General features: G+C 34.3%; 1 protein-coding gene across 1 annotated transcript in view; it reads left to right on the top strand.

Annotated features, from left to right (window-relative positions):
• The window catches only part of LOC129001978 (zinc finger protein 43-like), a 31,026-nt gene extending 17,028 nt beyond the window's left edge, over positions 1 to 13,998 (top strand). The window contains exons 3-4 of the mRNA XM_054429447.1: positions 10,058 to 10,153; positions 12,637 to 13,998. Of these exons, the coding sequence (XP_054285422.1) occupies positions 10,058 to 10,153; positions 12,637 to 13,875 (1,335 nt within the window). The 3' untranslated portion in view covers positions 13,876 to 13,998. The remainder of the gene's footprint in view (positions 1 to 10,057; positions 10,154 to 12,636) is intronic.
• Positions 13,999 to 16,401: the final 2,403 nt, after the last annotated feature.

Genomic DNA, 16,401 nt, shown 5'->3' with positions numbered 1-16,401 from the left:
AAAGTGAACAAGTAAACATTATAACCAGCTGATAATAGTTATAGAATAAATAAGCAATAAGTAAAGGTAGACTAGGATGTAACAGAAAAACTAAGCGTCTAGACATTGAAACAGCCAAAAGACTAAATTTTAAAACTTAGGTTTTCAAGAATAGCACATTATAATTTTTTTTTTCAAAACGTTTTTAATTTTTCTATTTCATTGGTTTTTTATTCCACTACTCTTATTCTTATCATATTCCACGAGACTTGATAAACCATAATTTATTTTTAAATGTAATAGTTTTATATATAACGCTATACTCAATACAAGCGTTACCTTATAAGGAAATAAAAATACCTGTCAATGTAAACATTCAAAATCTCAATTTTTTTTACATCCTTCAATTAATTGTTCTGTTATAAGAAAGATTTGTGTCGCAATTAAACTAAACTGTGACATTTACAATGATATTTAATTAATTTTATTTTCACGACCATGACACAGTACCGGTACTTAATAAGGCTATTTTGGTCGTGAAAAAACCTGTGATGGTCGTGATGCCCCGGTCGTGAAATCATGTATTATTTGGCTCTGTTCTAGTGGCAGCCCTACACCTCATGTTTGAGGGGGCAAAGTGGATTTCTAGGTTAATACAGCAATTCAAATATAGTATCAACAAAAATTAACACCATGTCTATTACATGAAATGACTACGTACGGTCGTGGACACACCAAAATTACAAAAAGCACAAACTTACCTTTATTTATCTTAAATATACTACAAAATACACTATCTACAAAATAAAAGGCCAGGGACATTAAAACATACGTTTCAAAATTTTCCCTCCAATAAAAGTTTCTACTTCACGGTCCTTGCAGATGCTTTTACCATAATTAGCACCTCTTGGTGGTTTCTTTGTCTAGATTTCTTGGACAGAAATCACATCTGGCATATTTTTTGTGTGTTGGTTATCATTGTAACTTAGTCCTAAAGCCAGCTTATTCACGTTTTTAGGTCTCAATATAGTTTTCTGTCTCTTCAAGGAATCGTTCAATTTGTTTTTTTTAAAGAATATTAATAAGCTTATAGAATGTCGATTACTGAGACTAGCTGTTGCAATATAAAAAAATCTTCACAAATATAATTTATTTACATTGTTAGTAAGTGATAGTGTTCACAGTACCATATTAGAAATGTTCCCACCGATTTTGGTCCTACAGTATACCGGGGTTCAAATATTTCCAAACAATGCTGCCCTTACCATAAATATATATTATTTTTAGAATACCAACACAATGTTCCAAAAATTACTTCATTGAGTGGAGCGAAGCAAAGCTTTTTGGGATCAACTTCAATGCAAACTTTATAACACATAAACTCAATAATGGCTGAACATATTTTAGCCAAACTTACCAAGGTTGTTTTGTCAAATTTTTGGATGGGTTTTTAGACAAATATTTTTTTTTAAATTTTTAATAATGCCTATATTAATTTAAAAGTAACTCAAAGTTTTTAAATTTTAACATTGGCCTTATGGGTTGCCATGATGGTTACAAAATAAGGACGTAAAATACACATTTTTACAAAACTTGGATGATGACCACTGATGATACAGAGAAAGTCTTAAGTCCCTAACATTTAAGTCACAATTTGGAAACAACCACTAATTAAATGGGTACAGTCATAAATAATATGTACTCCCTTAGGTAAAGTATTTTACAGATTTGATTTACGTAGCTAAATAAGTTATAACAAATAACATTTATCTTAAACAATTCGGTCGATGAATCAAATTCACGGATCCATCTCATAAATCGCAAACTTAAACAGGTCCACGACCTAGGAAGTGGTGAAGAAAGCAGTAAAGGCCAGCAGTTGCGGAGTGTGGAAAAGGTCTGTGACGGTTAGAATCCCCAAAAATAGTCAAAGGATTTGACCAAATCGCTGGAGACGATAATGGCAAAACCTGGTGAAATCATCACATGTGTTGTCCCGATTGCTGCGGTTGTGTATAAAGAAATGAAATGAAATACGTTTATTTATCCCAATATTATTACAGAAAGATAAATAAAAACAGAGAGCAAGATTAACTACAGTAGTACAACTATTGTCAGATGAATCTGCCATACTTATGGGATGATAGGCCTACATGGGCAGGTGCCTGTGTGTAGGCCTGGTTGTTATCAGTCAGCAAAATTCTAAGGGCAAAAAACTTAATTTGGGAAATTTTTTTCTTAATTATTTAAAAGAAAACAGAAATGCTGTTGAGAATGTCTCCAAAAGAAGACATTTGGAGGGTGAGGGGGTAAGGGTCGAGGATTTTTAGTCAGAGTCAAGTATGGTTTGGTCTAATCAAAGTCTCGGCCTCTCCTTTGGTAATGGAGTGCAGTAAAACAAGAATGTGGCTTTTGAATTTCTGTAATGAGGGTAAACTAAAAACGTGTTGAATATCATATTTTTGAATTAAATTTTGACAGAGGATTTCAACATAAAAACAGTTGGTAGTTAGAACTGATTTATGTAGCTGAGGAACAGATATTCTAACATTGTGTGAGTATCTTGTGAAGTGCTGATGTGTGACTGCTGTAAGAATCGTGTTTGAGTTTTTGAATGTGTGATTAAGAAGGAACTGGATGAAAAGATGTCTGACCGGTAGTATTCCCGTCTCACGGAATAGAATGTCAGTGGAGTACCTTTTATTTTTTCTAAAAGCAACTTTCAAAATTGATCTTTGAATTACATTCAAGGGTTCCAAGGTGGTGTGATAGCATGCTCCCCAGCAAATAATTCCAAATGAAATCAAGGATTGCACATATGCGATTTATGTCATCCTCGTCTAAAATTTCACTCAATTGGTTAAAAGCATAGATATATTTACAAATCTTTTTCTTCAAGAAATCTACATGCTCTGTCCATTTCATTCCGTAGTCAAAATAAACACCCAAATATTTATAATAATCTACCCTTTCAATGTACCCACAATTACAAGATAAACTTATGGTTGCTCGGTTATGGTTGCTGCAGCAATGAATCTTCAAATGGTTTAGACTATAATCAGTGCTGATACTGAGTGATATGGGAAGGAATTTAGCCTTGGTTACATTAAGTGAGAGCACATTTTGATCTAACCATTTCTTTAGAATTGAGAGGTCACCAAGAGCTTTGGACCTGACATCCTCCCATGAACAACCCTTTATCAAAACTAAAGTGTCGTTGGCAAATAAAAACAGTTCACCATTTAGGTTGAGTTTAGAAATGTTGTTTATATAAATTAGAAAAAGTATAGGCCCCAGAGTACTTCCTTGAATAACCCCTTACTCAATTGAATTTGCATCACTATTCACACCACAGATGGAAACTACTTGATGTCTGTCAGATAAATAGTTTTTGAACCACGTGAGAGCAGTGGCTCTGACACAGATTTGTTCCAATCATTTTGTTAGCAATAAATTTCTGTCAATTGAGTCAAATGCTTTTTTTAGATCTAAAAACATTAGCATAGATCGATTGTTATTAATCATTTAATTATTTATATATTTACAAACTTCAAAAAGTGCATCAGAGATGTTTTTATCTTTTCTGAACCCAAATTGTGAATTAGTGTATTGTTACTTTCAAGGTACTCCACTAGCTGTTCCTTAACAATACGCTCCAAAACCTTGGAAAATACGCTTAACAGTGAGATTTGCCTAAAATAGTTTTTATCTTTTGGATCACCTGTTTTGAATAAAAGGAATAACTTTTGCTGTTTTAAATTGAGCCGGGAATATACCAGTCAGTAGAGATTAGGTGTAGCAGCGGAATGTAAATTATGAGTGCGTTTTGTTTGAGTAAATCAGCCGAGACCTCGTCCAGACCGGGAGCTGAGCCACCACGCAGCCCAGAGATATGTCGTAGTACGTCTTGTGCAGAAACAGTTTTCAATGTGAAAGTAGAGTCAGTCAGAGTCAACAACCACCAGGGTCCCGTCCGCATCTATCTGATTTGATAAATTTTCTCCAACAGGAGCAAAGAAGTTATTAAAATCATCTGCAATCACATTTTTGTGGCTTGTGTATGATCAGACGTGTTAGGAATTAACTTTTCAATTGGAAATGAGTTTTTATTACATGACCTGCCAGCAAGATCATTGCTCAGTCCCCAAAATAATTTGGAATTTTGACTGTACTGGTTGAGTCTTTCCCTGTAAAAGTCTCTTTTAGCCCTTTTTAATACACTGCTTAGGTTTTGTCTATAATTCCGGTAATAAGTTTGTAGATTATCATTAAATGGTTGACGGTGTGCAGCTTTACTTAATTTGTCTCTAGTACATATTGATTTGACCAAACTGTCCGTAATCCACGGTTTAATTCTCTTACGTATAGATGATCTTGTAGTTATTGGATTTATTGAATTTTTTATCGCAAATTCAAGGTTTTTGTAAAAGAGTTCGGAGCACAGATTGCCATCTAGACAGCTTTGGACTGGTCCCCAGTCGGTCTGAGAGAGATTTTGAGTGAGTAGGGTGTGATCAAGGTAAGTTTGAGGAGGCCCGGTTGCAGTGTGAATGTTAAATGCGTGTTCGTGAGTGTATGTAGTGTCATGTATAGTGAGTGCGGTGGCATAGTGGTCGGTGAGGCTAGTGTGCAGTACAGCAGCGCGGACAGCAGTCATGTCACAGTAACGTACAAATATGTGATCAATGCAGGAGGCAGTGTCCTGTGTGACTCTAGTCGGCCTGTCCACACACTGTACAAGGCCGGAGCCAAGTAAACTGTTTAAGTAGAGGTCAATTAGTATATCCGCTGCTCAAAAGGTTTAAATTCATGTTACCCATGAAAATGCACATTTTGTTTCTATCTATGTTCTGATAGTAAGTCTCAAGTTCACTAGTGAATTGTACTGAATTGCTGTCGAATGTTCTGTAAAGTGCAAGTAAATAGAAGTTCTTGTTGCAGTTCCCAAAGTCCAGTGATAACCCATGAACATCCCCCAGAGTGATTTGTCGTGCAGTCGCTGATAGTGATTTGTTAGTAAACACAATGATACCATCATTGCGGTTGCCTTGAGTGGTAGTCATGTGAGTGTCAAACCCGTCGTTGGGTAAAATAAAGGGGTTCACATGGTCGCTTGGAAGAAAAAGAAATGTTGTCCGATTAGAAGACTTTATCATATGTGTTGCCGAGATCAAGAGAAATTTTTGTGGAATTGGAGGTGATCCTAAATAATGATTACGGAACTGCTGTGATCGCGGGATTCATTTGTATGTTGAAACAATTGTAGGAGATATCCAAAATCAGATATCCAAAATCTTGAAAAATCATGGTGGATGTTATTGCAATCAGGGAAAGCACCACGGTTGTTGCCGCAAGTGTTATAGAATAGAGTAAAGCTTTCCAAGTTTTTGCATTCTGCCTTATTTACTGTACCTTGATTAATTAATGTTAGTTATTTTAAAACGTTTTTATTAGCTCGCTTTCTTGTCCGGCACAAATTTTGCAATCATTATTATACTAACTTCCCAATGAGCTAGAGACTTGAAACATAGCCCACAAATGGATGAGAATGCAATATTATATAATGTAATTTTCATATTTCCCTTGGGCTACGCCCCATGGGCTTGTCCAGTACAAGTTTTACAATCAATTTTATACTAACTTCCTGATGAGCTAGAGACTTGAAACTTAAAACATAGCTCACAAATGGATGACAATGCAATATTATATCATTTAATTTTCATATTTCCCTTGGGCTACGCCCCATGGGCTTCCAAATTTTTCATGCTTACATTTTGAGAGAATGTAAATATAGGCTATCAATAAATTTAAGTCAGCTGTAAATACTTAAATTTGACAATTAGAAGAGCAGGGGTTAAGAGGTACAGGTTCTGCTTCAGAGATATTCTAAAAATATAAAACAATCATTTTAAAGTAAAAATAAAACATCTGGTTACAGATAATAAGGTTTTGGTTGTATTAACAGGCCATATAAAATGCAGCATACTGATTTTCTAACTGGTTTAAATGTTATTTCACCATTACAATGCTTATAATAGTTAAAATCATGTAAGACACATAATATTGTGTATATAATCGTATATTCGTACTGAGGGCCACATTGGCAAATTTGCCTGGGGCCCCTGAAGCCCTAAGTCCGGGCCTGTCTGACATTAGCAAGCAAACACAGGAAAAATACCAATACAAAGAATATGTAATGTCCACTTCTTTACTAATGAAACTTGTTATAGATGTTGATAGTTCTGTGCGAAATTGATGAAATAGTTGTATTTTGTATTATATCTATATAAACAATTGATTTATTTATTGCTTTATTAAAAACCACGAAATGTGATCCACTCAACTGGCTTTCACTGCTATGAAAGCAATCGTAGTTAAATATCAATACACAGTGTACTTCGCTCACTGCAGACATAACATGTTGACTTACACCAATGCTCATGTGGGATAAAAAGTCCCCTCACAGTAATACCTCACTGACTTTTATCACATAAAGCATCTACCATTACGAAACTGGCACTACAGTAGAGAGTCGAAAATCCAAAACGTCAAAAATCTGAACCGCTTTTTAGGGTTTTAAAATATTGAATTAGCACAGAGACAACAGATGTTTTACATTTACAATTTCGCGGGCCAAACAGTTGGCGCCTGGCGGGAAAACAAGTGAAAGGGCCAAGTCAGTCAGTGTTTCGTTTGTTTCCAATGTATTAACTCTACAAAATTTTTCAAGAAACAAATTACAGTAATGTACCGAACATATTTTAGTACAAAAACCAGTTTTTATTTCAGTTCAGTGCTGTGATTTTCCTAGAACTGTATTTTTAATGTTGTAGGCCTGATATGTGTCTAGCATTTCTAGGTTATGTTTGAAAATCCGAACATATCAGTAATCTGAACTACCTACTGTGCCAATTGGTTCGCATTTTTGACGCTCTACTATATTACTTATAGACTTCTAGGTCATCAGTGAACAATCAGACTGGAAGGTAATCAGGGGTAGGAAGCACTGGGCACTTTTTTGCCTAATTTCTCTCACATTCAAAATGTGCCTGGGGAAACTTTAACCCAGTGTTGGCATACTGGGGTTATTATACTAACTTCCCAATGAGCTAGCGGCTTGAAACATAGCTCACAAATGGAAGACAATGCAATGTTATATCATTTAATTTTCATACTTCCCTTGGGCTACGCCCCATGGGCTTGTTTTTATTAACTCGCTTTCTTGCAAATTTTGATACTTCCCAATGAGCTAGAGACTTGAAATTTGAAACATAGCTCACAAATGGATGACAATGCAAAATTATATAATTTAATTTTCATATTTCCCTTGGGCTACGCCCCATAGGGTTCCAAATTTTCCATGTTTACATTTTGAAAGAATGTAAATATACAGAGTGGCTGGTCATCAGTGTTACAAAATTTTTTTGGCGTAAGTACAAAGTAAATGCAGTGTAATGATGCATATAAAAGGTTCCAAGTCCAAAAATTAGCTTCCCAAAGAATTATTTTATGTTTTTCAAAAATAACTATGTTTTCAAACTTAATACAGCTATTTCTCAATTACCGGTAAATGGATTTGAGTAGACAATGTCATTTTCGTGTTCTACATTAAATTTTGAATAAGAATAATAGAAAATGATGGAGGATCAGTTGTAAAAACCCCATTGTAAATAGATTCAAAGATAAAAATTAAGATGTTTCATAAAAATTTAAAAAACATTGGTCTATTTTGTTCACACCCTGTATACAAGAAAGTGGCCGATTATGTTAAAAACTGCGCCATTTTATAAGCTTTCTAACCATATGCTACACTATTGAGGTTTAGATATTCTGTTGTTTGTTTTAGTGGTTTGAATACCAGAAAACAGGGTGTCTTTAACATTTAAAACATAGAAATCCGGCATGTATTAAGCAAAAGTTGTATTTTTGTTTCAGCTTGAACAGTAAAAACAGTAAAAAAGTTCCCTGTTTTCTGGTATTCAAACCACTAAAACAAACAACAGAATATCTAAACCTCAATAGTGTAGCATATGGTTAGAAAGCTTATAAAATGGCGCAGTTTTTAACATAATCGGCCACTTTCTTGTATACAGGGTGTGAACAAATACAATAGACCAATGTTTTTTAAATTTTTATGAAACATCTTAATTTTTATCTTTGAATCTAATTACAATGGGGTTTTTACAACTGATCCTCCGTCATTTTCTATTATTCTTATTCAAAATTTAATGTAGAACACGAAAATGACATTGTCTACTCAAATCCATTTACCGGTAATTGAGAAATAGCTGTATTAAGTTTGAAAACATAGTTATTTTTGAAAAACATAAAATAATTCTTTGGGAAGCTAATTTTTGGGCTTGGAACCTTTTATATGCATCATTACACTGCATTTACTTTGTACTTACGCCAAAAAAATTTTGTAACACTGATGACCAGCCACCCTGTATATCAATTAATTTAAGACAGCTGTAAATACTAAAATTTGACAGTTCGAAGAGCAGAGGTTAAGAGGTAAGGGTTATGCTCCCAAGAGATTCTTTATACAAACAAACATTTAAAAATAAAGATAAACAATCTGATTGCAGATATAAAGGTGTTTGTTAAAAATGTCAATTGTTATTTATTTAATATTCTATAAAGTAAACAATAAATTAAATAGATTGATATATTTATAGTTAGTAGGTAGGCCATACATTCAATCTAATACATAATTATATGAAAAGAAACTCAAATAAACCTTAGATTTCCCACATGCCTCTGTCTTAGACTGGGACGGGTGGCGTCGTCCTGTAATCCAGTTACTAGGAGGTCACGAATTGTGGATATTTATAGGCAAGAACTGTGGATGCGATACTCCCTTGTGTGGATTAACGTCCGCACAAGTGAGTACTACGACTATCCGCAGTATTATCCTGATAATTGGACCAATTTGTATATACCAAGGAAAAATTTAATTCGGATTCCACTATAAACTGTAGGTCCCTTAGTTGCCATTAGCTGTTTGGGCTATTAATTTACAGCTGTGTCTAAGGAATATGTCGGCCTTAGTCACTAACTAGACTACAAGATCGTGCCACTCATTCTACACTCATCTCCATTCATACTTGGCTTAAAATACCTACTATGTATGGTCGCCATTTCAATGAACAGTATGAACAGTATAGATACTTGAAATAGATTTAACATCCACACACATTAAAAACTAAAAAGTAGAAAATAATTTATAGATAAAAATCTTTCTTAAAACAAAACGTTTTTAAACGCACTAAAAAGTAGAAAATAATTTATAAATATGTGTAGAGTATAAGTGCTTGTAACATTTAAAACGAATAACGTGAGGTGCATGTAATTGATAATAATACATTAGTTCAATAGGTGAAGGTAATTGTAAGTTATCTATTGCATGCACCCCACGTTTTTCTTTTTTAAATCTTACAAGTATTTATACTCTCCACATATTTATAAATTATTTTCTTCTTTTTAGTGCGTTTAAAAACGTTTTGTTTTAAAAAAGTTTTTTTATCTATAAATTATTTTCATATACAGAAAAATACTCTTATTGTACACAGGTGGCCGGACTCACTTAGCTATCAGTGTTTGTCCGTATGTGGAACTACTTCCTTGACAGCCATCAGTATTTGTATGCAAACTTCTTTGAAATATCTAGGAACAACTTATACTCAAGGTGGCTTTAGTAAAAATGGGCCCAGAGGCGCATGAGATTAAAAGGTTAGTTGAGAGTAAAATAAAGAAGCAAATTTGATCAAACTGTGCCTTGCAAACGAAAAGCTTGAGTATAACTGCAATAAGCATTTATATTTATATGCCAATCCCGTACGAAGGACGGTTACTCTGCTAGTATAACATTAATACTAACATAATACCTGTGTTGATGTTTAATTAATTCATTGACTTTTTAACTTCTTGATAACATTGAGCCCCAGCTTAGGCATGGCTGTATGCAGAAGCTCACAACTTCACTTCTAATTTTAAACTTCATACTGGCTCATCTACAGTTCCAAACTGCATCCTGTAGTTAACCAGGGGACCTTTTCTATTTATTGTATTTTCACAGGAGAGAACGCCAACTGCATCCTCTTGGCTGCTACCTGTCGAACCAGAGGTAGAAATTGAGGAACTTGACAAATCTTGGGAGATTTGTGAGGAGGAGGTAATGATTTTGGTTTTTAACAAGTAACTAAAGTTTAAAAACAAAGTGTTTTGAATACTGAAATATACATCCAATTTAAATAAACCAACTAGAGCCAGTTGTATTATTTAAATAGAAGGTATTATCATAGATAAAACATATTCCTAGATTTCTCATCCGTATGGAACAGCTGAAGACAATTTTATTGTTAGTTCTGTACGGCTTATGTAGAGATCGTGTTTTGTTTACAATTTGTTTCCCGTTATTACAGTCATTTAAAACCTTGTTTAACCAAATAATACGATCTAATCATAAACAATAACTTGTCCCCTAGTTATATAACCAAACAGTAAAGCACAAATGAAGAAATTAACCCTAAAATAATAGAAACAAAATTTCGTTGACACTAGCGCCCAGTGTCACCGTACATGAACTAAACACGAAAAACGTGCTTCAAAATTTACAATGGGATGAGAAGTCTACTTGTGTGTTGGTTAGTCTATGGTATTATCATGTTAAGATGGTACTTAGGATGTGACGCTACTTTTAATTAGTCTTAGTTTTAGAAAATGTTCCTTTTAGGAAATAAGCTATTAGCCTACTGTAGGTCTCATGTTAAGACTTAGACCCAAGACCGATTTACTTTTATGTTTTAATGTCCCCAGAGCCCAAAAACCCCATCTGCTCAAATTCACATAGCCTATATAAAACCATATATATTTGTGTTTGGGTTTGTGTGTGTCCGTTAGCACGTTAACACCATAAAATATCGTCCAATTAAAAAAATATATAAACAATTTGTAAACTTACATTTATTCCAACAACGATTGACAATGGGAACAATATTTGAAGGAGGGGAGAGTTATTAGTTAATATTTTTTTCTTTACCTTTAACCCACAAAAAACATTTTTTAAATTTCAAAACATACAGTTTTGTAGAGTTAAAAAAATATTTTCGTATAGACCTAAACTGAAGCGATGTTTTACTTGTCTGGAATTTCCCGTGAAAGGAATGAAAGAATTTTGACAACTGTTCCTACCAACAGGGTGTGGCCCCATTATTTTTTTGTTTGAATTTATGAAAGAGTAGGATTTTTTACAGTTATATGTGTTTTTGTTTTTAATGTAATAAATAATTTGTGATATTGTGTGAATAGGGCTATTTGTGATAGTGTATAATTCATCAACTTATCGACTTTGTTTACGAGTTATTTAAATTTTTATACAGCAGATCTATAGAACATAATTATTCTCTTTAGCTTTCTCTTCCCATTGCAATGCTCGGGTATGGCGGCTAGTAAAAATATATTTAGGCCTAAGTCGGATTACCCGAGGTCTTGGATAACCAGGGCTCGGATGATCAAGAGTATACTGTAACAGATTTAAATCGCATTCGTTTTGAGTACTTAGTTTTCCTACTACAATTTAATTTATCTGAGCACGCACAGATTTGCCATCAAGCATCATCATTCATTTATCTATTGTATTACTCAACCAAAAAACATAAATTCAGTTTCTTTCCAAATTCTTACTTCAATTAAAGATTTATTTCACCAGTTATATAGTCCATCCCTTTGGCTATGATACCCAGCGGATTAGGAGCCTTCTCGGAACTCGACTGACCCTTCAGACCCGCTCCCCAGGCTGGCCGCCGTTGATAAAAAGTTTACCTACCTACTGTCATAGTCCCACAGATCTGTACCTTTTTTTATCTTAAGTTAAAATAAATTGTGTTTTGTATATTTGAGTTCTACATGAAATTCCAAAAATAATGAGTCCAAAAACTATGTAACTACGATCTGAAAGTCGGACAAAGCTGGTGACGATTCAGAGTAATTGTACTACGGCCGTGACTACTTTCAGATCGTAGATATTAAGTATCCACATCGTGTTTGGGCTCATTATTTTTGGAGTTTCATGTAGAACTCAAAATTATAAAGACAAATTATTTTAACTTAAAACAAAAAAAGTTACAGATCTGTGGGACTGTGACAGTGGGTGAGTCACTGTTTGTCTCCGGCCAGCTCGACGAGCGGGTCGAGAGGGTGAGTTGAGTTCCGAGAAGGTCCCTAATCAGCTGGGTATCGTAGCCAAACGGGCGGACTATAATTACATTATCCTATATGTTTTGTCTAAGAACCTTTAGTGAAATACCACCTTTTATGTTAGCTATTGATTATAAGATTGAATTCAACTATAATATTTTTTAATGTGCAGTTGCACATGGGTTCCCTCTTGTTTAAATAAAAATTCCAATCAGTGAAATGGAAATTTGCTTAGTCTGGAGGTTTCCTGCGGTATGAACATTTTTGTACTAAAATAGAAGATAGGATTATAATAGATGACTTACATTTTACAAATAAACCGTAAACAACATAAAGATCATTAACATACTTCTTTTAAAATTATAATTAATTTATTGTCTGTAGCCTTTAAATTTCTATTAATGTGCTTTTAAAATGTCTTAAGTTAAACAAGTTTAATTAAAAATGTTTTTGTCCTAGATGATGGAGGGCTCAAGCGAACCTGAAGAAAAAAGTGGTTTTCAAGCAGTTCGGGAATTAGAATCTGAATTAATAGACAAAATGTGTGAAATTTGCGGAAATTTTTTCAAAACTTTTGAGTTAGTCAATCCCGAGGCAAGAAAACCTCTTCTGTCTACTTGTGAGACATGTTCATATTACATTACTCCTCCAGTCACCTGTATATACAGCAAGAACATTTTGAACGATTATTCTTGCGACAAGTGTTCTCAAGTATTTGAATTTAAAAATGACTGGTTAAGGCACAAAGCCACACATAACAATTCAAAACAGTTTTCCTGTGATATGTGTGACGACTCCTTTAAGAAACGATACGAATTGACTGAACACATAAAACTTGCCCACTTAAAAGAAGACAAGTGTGTAAAAGATAGGTGTATTGCTTGTGGAACATTTGAAAACATCATACAGCTAAATGTCGGAGAAAATGAAGCGGAGTTTATAAAACTTTGTGAAGTTTGCAATATTTCCAGGCAAGAAAAACTAGCAAACATAAGTCGAAATGGATCTAATGGTTTTTCATGTGATTTGTGTTTTAAACAATTTTCTCGAAGGGATCATGCATTGCGTCATCGACTTTCGCATCTAAATGTGAAACCATTTAAATGTTCTATTTGTCAAAAATCGTTCAGCCGAAATGATCGGCTGCAGCGTCACAGGAGGACTCATCCCGGTGCCAAGCCTTACCCGTGTAGATTTTGCTCAGAGGCGTTTATTAATTGTGATGAATTAAAAGGTCACGTCATGCTGAAACATGAAACACTAAATGCAAAGGTAGTTAGTGTGCAAAAACTAAATGCAAAGGTGGTTGATGGTATGCAAAAACAGCAAACGCCACTCAAGGACAGAACATCACGACTCTGTGTTTGTTTGTGTGGGAAAAAATTCAAACAAAATAAAGCATTGCTTGTTCACCAGAAAAAATGCTGTGATCTAAACTACATTAAGTGTAAGACATGTGGGAAAAAGTTTAAAAACAAGGAAATCCTCAATCGCCATGCTCTAATTCATACCAGCGCTAAAGCGTACAGTTGTACCATATGTAGCAAGGTATTTTTGCGAAAAGATAAATTGAAAACTCACCATTTGATCCATATTGACATAAAACCTTACTCGTGTCATATTTGTAACAGCTCGTTTAAACGTAAAGACAAACTAAGTCGTCACCTAAGAGAAGTGCATTTTAAGATGAAAGAGTGAAATGAGGTCTAAATTGTCTGTTCACTATTATTTAAAAAATGTAGTGCTAACTTTGACAAGGTAAATTTATTAAGAGTATTAGCTATTAGGTGCTCATTACCAAATCCTTTTCTTACTTAAAGAAGGTTCTTATTCTTATCTTACATTTCCTTATTGATTTTATTTTTTATAAATGTTTTTCTTAAGCTACAAACTAAGTCATCGCCTAAGAGAAGTACATTTTAAGATGAAAGAGTGAAATGAGGTCTAAATTGTCTGTTCACTATTATTTTAAAAAATGTAGTGCTAACTTTATTTACTAAGAGTATTAGCTATTAGGTGCTCATTACCAAATCCCTTTCTTACTTAAAAAAGGTTCATCTTATCTTAAATTTCCTTGTTGATTTTATTTTTTATTAAGCCTTGGACGAGTCCAGTAGAGCAGGGTAATTACGGGGCAGGTTACTTGCTTCTAATGTATTTCAAGTTACCTGAGGCAAGTAATCTGCCCGTCTACTGGTCTCGTGTTAGGTAGGTGAAAGATAAGCCTAAGAGCCAATAATAAAAATTTTGATTTGTTTATTCTTAGCTTACTGTGTTTGTACAAGATATTTCAGCCTGTTTATGCAGGTGAAAACATTTACTTTACAAAAATTTAATTACCTTCCATCGTTATTATTGTACTATAACTTGGTGTAACCAATGAACCAAAATCACGTCTCTAGGCTTTATTACAAAATATTGACAAAAGTGGAGTCTTATTGGTAAACAAGGGGGTTTTAAAAATTTACAGTAGAACCCCTGATATTTGGCCACTTTTCGGAAGTCAATCATCAAAACATGTTTCCTTTTGTACTGGCAGGTGTATACACTAACTACTGTCTGCTCGCAACTCGAGTGTTCTCACAAATTATTTGTTTGTTTACATTCTACTGTTTTCATTATTGTGTTGGGCAAGTAGATCTAATACCTCTAAACAGTTGGTTGATTATTTCCAGTGTGGTTAGTACAGTAGCAAGAAAGTGGTTAGTAGGCCCCACTAGAAAAACAGGCCATGCTGCAGCGCAACACTACGTAAACAACCAGCTTATTTACCGAAAACATATGGGATATGGCAGTGAATCTATCCACAAGTGTGACTTCATGGATCCTGCAGCACAGTGGCGGATCAAAGGGGGGCAAAAGGGCTATTGCATTCCCCCTTTGGTTATTAAATCTAGTTAAAATACTTTAAATTGCAACAAATTATCATGTTTATGTGTCTAGATTTTCTTAGTCTAAAATCACGAGTTTTCAATTCAAATTTTCCAAAATTTTCCATGGGTGGGCTTTGGACCCTTCCTTTACTACATACCCCCTAGACCCCCCCCCCCCCGAAATCATGCCCTGAATCCGCCACTGCTGCAGCATGGCCTGTTTTTCTAGTGGGACCTTGAAAGTACCTACATTACTATAAGTGGCAAAAGAAACAGTACTGAAAATGAATAAAATATGATGATTTCAGTACCATTAGCACTAAATACTATTATTTCTGTTATTTTAGCATAATATACAGTAATTATTTTGTTTGGTATAAAATATAAAAGAATGCTAAGCAGTCAATTACAGACTATTTTAAGACATAATAGTCTTTAAACACAAAACTTATTGTGGATAATTTAATTTTCACTTTTTATCTTTATTAAATATTTGTTTTTGTTACGGTACCTGAACAGATTTTTTTAAATGTTGATTATCTATCTACTCAGACCTGATTTTTCCTATGGATAAATATTTTCATTGATTTTACAAACATGTGTATTTTTCTAAACATCACAAAATATATTTCAAAAATATAAAAAATATTAGTAAGATTCACAGTTAAGTATATCTTTATTTTTGTATAGATTTTATCATTACTACATGTTTTTTTGGAGCTAAAGGCCGGCGCACATAGAGACAGTCGGATGGACTAAAATTTGCTCCCCATGTTATCAAATGTGGCAACGTACACAGGAATCGGTCCGTCGGCCGGTGTCCGTTGAGTTCGCAGACAGACTTTTTGGAATCGCCTCTCGGTGATTTTGAAGAACCCTGCTGCAGACTTTTTCTGCTGCGCATGTGCACAAAGGTTTTTCTCAACGTTGCATCTTGGCATTGCCACTAGATGCGCTGTGGCTTGTTTACTCAGGGTGTTCAGCTAACCTTGAGACCGTTCCGTTTCAAAACGTAAAAAATGCCACTGGTGTTAAAACACACAAAATAAATTTTAAAAATAAAAATTGTACGTACATTTTTATGACCAGGGAAAAATCCGTGAATTTTGTAAAGAACGGGGAAAAATAAATATGTGAATGGTAGCAAAAAAATCTGCCCAAGATTACCGATTTTTCTCTTTTTGCGTAGTTAAAAATTGCGATCGCAAGGGAGACTACAGCGTTGTCATGATTGCAAGAAATTATCACGACCGTTTCCATGATCAAGGTAAATCATCACAAAATTTCGCTGCAAACACAAACATAGTCAAGGGTGGTGAGATGTGTTTATGTTACCGTAATCGCAAGAAGT

This window comes from Macrosteles quadrilineatus, unplaced genomic scaffold (genome assembly GCF_028750875.1).
Source record: "Macrosteles quadrilineatus isolate MER2022 unplaced genomic scaffold, UCM_ALF_1.0 Scaffold_9__3_contigs__length_116548681, whole genome shotgun sequence".
Taxonomy (NCBI): domain Eukaryota; kingdom Metazoa; phylum Arthropoda; class Insecta; order Hemiptera; family Cicadellidae; genus Macrosteles; species Macrosteles quadrilineatus.
The sequence above is the reverse complement of the archived record's forward strand: the minus strand, read 5'-3'. Positions and strand labels throughout refer to the sequence as shown.